Below are 2,331 nucleotides of genomic sequence, written 5' to 3'. Positions count from 1 at the left end.
CTTTAAGCCCTCACTCTTATCTTGTAGAATCCCCCCCAACATACCACTTATCACATTTTACTGTCATTTTATTTTTACATGGGTCTCCTCTATTTTATCCTGAGTCTCTAATGGGCAGACTATTTCTTACTGGTCTTTGGTCTACTAGTTAGCACACAGAAAAGATGCAACCTTAAGTATTCTGTTTGGCATGAGTTCAACTCTATCAGCTTTCAGATGGCTTAAGAATTCCTCCTTTGAAAACCAGATATTTTCTACTCAATGTTCTTAAACATGTAAAAAATCAACTGCAAATTTTGATGAAAATCTTGATTTTCTTTGAAGCTAGTGCACTAGAAAAATGAACCTAATGAACACCATTTATCATACTTTTTATAGCTGTCTTCAGTGGCTACTGAAACATGAGTTACCTGCTGCTCCAACCTATGCAGTTTCTTAGGTTTGTCACCCCCACATATCAGCTTTTATATCTAATTTACCTGTCTGCACCAATTCCTCACACCTCAAAGTTGTGCTTTTTAACATGTCATAGGCTAGAAAGATAAAATAATCATGTTTGTTAGAACTATGATTATGGCACGAATAGTCCCTAATCAAGAGAAATGATGTACCCATGATAAAAAACCACAAGGATTTTGTGACATCCATTTTATCTGCTCAGAGGCTTTCATTGCTTACTCTGGTTCTAATCTACATCAGAAAAAGATGTCACATGGAATTAGTACTGTGTAACACTTAAATTTGAACTCTCAAGTCTTAAAATCCAGCCTAATTTAATGAGTTAAAACTCTCCCCACCTTAAAGCTCTGTAACTCAGTTCAAATTATAAAGTTGTCATATTATATTCACTTAAAAATCTAAAGCTATTTTAAACTACATTATTCTATTTCTAGCAGATCAAAAGCATACTATGCAATATAATGTAATATTAAATATTTACGACAAATTTAAAATATTCATTGGTAGATTTTAAAATTCCAAAATGTAACTAATGTGGACTAAAGCTTATTAAATAATCAATGTTTCATATTCTATCAAAAATGAGTCATCCTTTTAGTACTTCATACATACTAAATTTTAAAGAGTGGAGATAAAATAGAAAACAGGTATCACAAAGATTTAAACAATTAAGGTAAGCTCAGAGTGACTTTTAATATGCCAATCAATGTTAATAAAACACAAGTCAAAGAGACAAGTGCAAACATGTTTTAAACCAAAATTAATAGGAAAACAAACAACAGACAAATTCTTTTTTCCAACATCTTTTTCCAATATCTGTTAGCCTGTATATTTTGTCAAACGGCTCACCACAGATAAAATATTATTTTGTGAAAAGCTTGGAATAGTCAGAAGTCATTCTGGCATTTCAAACAGCTATGTACAGTATCATCAAGATTAGTTTATATACACAAATATTGAAGAGAAACTGGGCAAAACAGTTAAAAACGGACTAACAATACAATCAAGTACAAAACTTGGGTGGAGAGGGAGAAAACATTTTCAAAGAGTCCGGGAAGGGCATTATCAGGAAAAATTACAAAACCAGTAATTATACTACATTAATACAGCATTCCAAAGGGGGAAAAAGGTGCATTTCTCCAATGCACTAGCTTCAAAGTTCAAAGAAAAAGAAAGGCAAATAGCTGCTTTTCATCAAGAGCAGCTATATATTTCACATAATTGTTTCCAAAAGAAAGCCTATTAACAACAATGATTGTTTAATGCTACAATTTTACAGCAAAGACAAAACTAAAATAGCAGCAAATTCACAAGGCAATACTTCCACAGAATTATCATTCCATGGTTCATACAGTGCCTACAAAGTGCTCCCAGTTGGATATACAAGTATAATTCACAATTAAAAAAAGAAATATAAGAATGACACACAGGTACATTGAAGGCTGAGAAGTAACTTAGTCTCTTAGCATTTCCCTTTTCAAAGAGAGAATGTTTGTAATAAAGCCCTTGAGCCCTTTTTACAGGTCACTACAAGGAAGGATACCTTTTATTACAATGCAACAGCAAAAAATAAGCAGCACACCACCACAGTGGTTAACCCTGGAAAGGCTGATGTAACATCCAACAGTGACTGACATCCTACAGAAGACAGATTGACTGGTAAGACTAACGAAAGCCTGATAGAGCACTAGTCAAAATACAGCTTTTAACTGTAATTCACAAATAAAAGTCCTAAAAGGTATTTCAGTAAAACTACTGACACCGATTTCAAGAAATTGCAAACTGGATTCTAGCAGTGATTTCAACCTAGCTTCCTCTTGTCACAGTTTTTGGGGGGAGGTGGGAAATGAGTAGTTCAGTATTGGTAAGGCT

General features: G+C 33.5%; 1 protein-coding gene across 1 annotated transcript in view; it reads right to left on the bottom strand.

Annotated features, from left to right (window-relative positions):
- Positions 1-1,118: 1,118 nt before the first annotated feature.
- WEE1 (WEE1 G2 checkpoint kinase) overlaps positions 1,119-2,331 on the bottom strand; it is a 12,787-nt gene continuing 11,574 nt past the window's right edge. Inside the window, exon 11 of the mRNA XM_015596667.2 lies at positions 1,119-2,331. This exon is cut by the window's right edge and continues 144 nt beyond it. Within this exon, the coding sequence (XP_015452153.1) occupies positions 2,280-2,331 (52 nt within the window). The 3' untranslated portion in view covers positions 1,119-2,279.

This window comes from Pteropus alecto, unplaced genomic scaffold (assembly GCF_000325575.1).
Source record: "Pteropus alecto unplaced genomic scaffold, ASM32557v1 scaffold461, whole genome shotgun sequence".
Taxonomy (NCBI): Eukaryota; Metazoa; Chordata; class Mammalia; order Chiroptera; family Pteropodidae; genus Pteropus; species Pteropus alecto.
The sequence above is the reverse complement of the archived record's forward strand: the minus strand, read 5'-3'. Positions and strand labels throughout refer to the sequence as shown.